Here is a 2,357-nt window from a genome sequence, read left to right as displayed (position 1 = left end):
ATACGCTGAAATATTCCTACACTAGATGATAAGCCGTACACCAGTCTGTTATACTGAAACAACCCTCGGTGGGTGTTAATAACCGTATAACGTTTAGACTCGTCCAGTTCAATTTGGTTGTACGCTTGTGAAAGATCAATTTTACTAAAGTACATATTGCCATTTAAATTTACAAGAACATCTTCTATTTTAGGGAGAGGATACCGATCGACCAACAAATACGGGTTTAAGGTAGTTTTATAGTCTGCACAAATTCTAAGGGAGCCGTCCGGCTTATTAATAGGTACCAGTGGTGACGCCCAGTCCGAGCAGTCGACGGGCTCGATGACGCCGGCGCTCAGCATGGCGTCCAGTTCGGCGTCCACGCGCTCGCGCAGCGCGTACGGCATCGGGCGTGCGCGATGGAACACCGGTGCTGCGCCCTCCCGCACCCTCAAGGTCGCCTTGCCGCCCTTGTACCGGCCCAGTCCGTCGCTGAACAACGCCTCATATCTGTCGAGCAATTTCACAATGTCTTGTTTACTTTGTCCGTTAGCCTCATCTATTACGTAATTACATGTTAACTTAGGTATATTTATGTTTAGTTCGACCAACCACTGCCTGCCCAACAAAGAAGTCGAGCCACCCTCAATAATGTACAACTCCAATTGTTTACTGCACTCATTGTAGGTCACTAATGGTCTGATGATACCTAAAGGCCTAATAGATGGCCCAGTGAGGTAATTGAACACAGTTTTATCCCGTTCTATATTTACATGGGAAAAATATCGGTCATATGTGGCCTTACTGATGCAAGACATTGGCGTACCTGTATCTACTTCCATATTAATAACTGTATTGTCTATACATATCGGTAAACTCACCGCCGGGTAGTTATTTAAACATAGGTGATGTAATTCTTCCTCGATGTCTCCGCCGTAATCCTCACTCGGTTCGTGATCGGCCACCCCAAAATGCATGGCACTCCGCGCCGGCGCCGCCGCCGCTGCCCCTCCGCGCCGGGCCGGCGCCCGCGCTCCTCCACGGGCCGCGGTTCCCGGTGCCGCGCCCCAGTCCGGGCACACCCGCCGCAAATGGCCTGTACGCTGACACTTGCTGCACACATAGTCCCGGAACTTGCAATTCGCGTAATTATGACTGCGCGCGCCACAGGCGTCGCAGTGCCTCTCCTGCCGGCCATTAAAATTTGCATTTCGCCGCTGTTGCGTGACTACCGGCGCCCGCAATTGTCCTCCATTGAATGTAGATGTACCCGATCGCGCCCGACTTGCAAACATAACGGCCTGCGCATCTCCCGTCCCACTCGAACTCGTTACCTTTCCCTGCTCCACTAACGCCGCGTCCCTCTCTGCTGCCTCCAATGACGTTGCAAGTTTGACTGCATTTGCGAAGGTTATGTTGTCGTCCTCCGCAAAAAGCCGTTGCCTAATTAAGTCGCTGATTAAGCCACAAATGAATTGATCCCTTAGATTTCCATTTAACTCTGAGCCAAATTTACAATGCTTGGACAGCTTTTTCAACTCCGCCACATACGTAGATACATTTTCACCGACATTTTGCCGCCTTTGTCGAAACCGGTATCTTTCCGCTAAAGACGACGGTGTTGGCTGCAAATGATGTGACATTAATTCCTTTATTTTAACTAAGGTTAGATCCGATGGCTTTGTAGGACTGGCCAAGTTCTCCAGCAGCTCATATGCCTCATCTCCCATCGCTGCAATTAATACTGGCACTTTCATTTCGTCTTGCACTTTGTTGACCTTGTAGTACATTTCCACGCGATCCATGTACGATGACCATGCGCCATTGCTGACGTTAAATTCATGTAGCTTGCCGATAGACATTTAATTTATTAATTGAATTACTGCACACGCGAAATTATCACTACCTGTCGCCACTGTAATATCCTGGAGGCACTAGGTGAGCGGATAGGTATAGGTCAATAATAGGCAGCTTACTATTCGAGAGTTTATTCCGGACTGACCAGTATCAGGATTTGACACACGTCAATAGTTATATCTATAACTACCTACATACATCACAGATACATGCTTAGGTAGTTAGGTACTTATTTTAGGTAGGTACCTACCTTCACAGTCATTTGTAAAAATATAGGTGCACAAATCATCTCAAGAATGTTCCATATTTTTACAGTTGACTGTACATTTTATTCATTGGTTCTGTATTCTTAATGTACATGAATTGTTTTAGTGTAATTATTGTATTAAATACTGTTGACAGTCAACAGTATTTATCTACTAATACTTTGAAACTTTTCTGTGATTACTAACGGTTCCTACCGTAGGACCTAATGCAGTACTTACCTACTATAATCCAAGTCCTCTTGGATGATTATT

General features: G+C 46.2%; 1 protein-coding gene across 1 annotated transcript; it reads right to left on the bottom strand.

Moving 5' to 3' along the window:
- Nucleotides 1–371: 371 nt before the first annotated feature.
- On the bottom strand, nt 372–2,038 carry LOC134669130 (uncharacterized). The gene is made up of 2 exons (XM_063526670.1): nt 864–2,038; nt 372–492 (listed from the first exon to the last, which is right to left on the bottom strand). The coding sequence occupies exons 1-2, from the start codon at nt 1,842–1,844 to the stop codon at nt 487–489; spliced, it is 987 nt and encodes a 328-aa protein (XP_063382740.1). The 5' UTR covers nt 1,845–2,038; the 3' UTR covers nt 372–486.
- Nucleotides 2,039–2,357: the final 319 nt, after the last annotated feature.

This window comes from Cydia fagiglandana, chromosome 11, assembly GCF_963556715.1.
Source record: "Cydia fagiglandana chromosome 11, ilCydFagi1.1, whole genome shotgun sequence".
Classification (NCBI taxonomy): Eukaryota; Metazoa; Arthropoda; class Insecta; order Lepidoptera; family Tortricidae; genus Cydia; species Cydia fagiglandana.
Note: the sequence above shows the minus strand (reverse complement) of the source record. Positions and strands in the feature narration are given on the sequence as shown.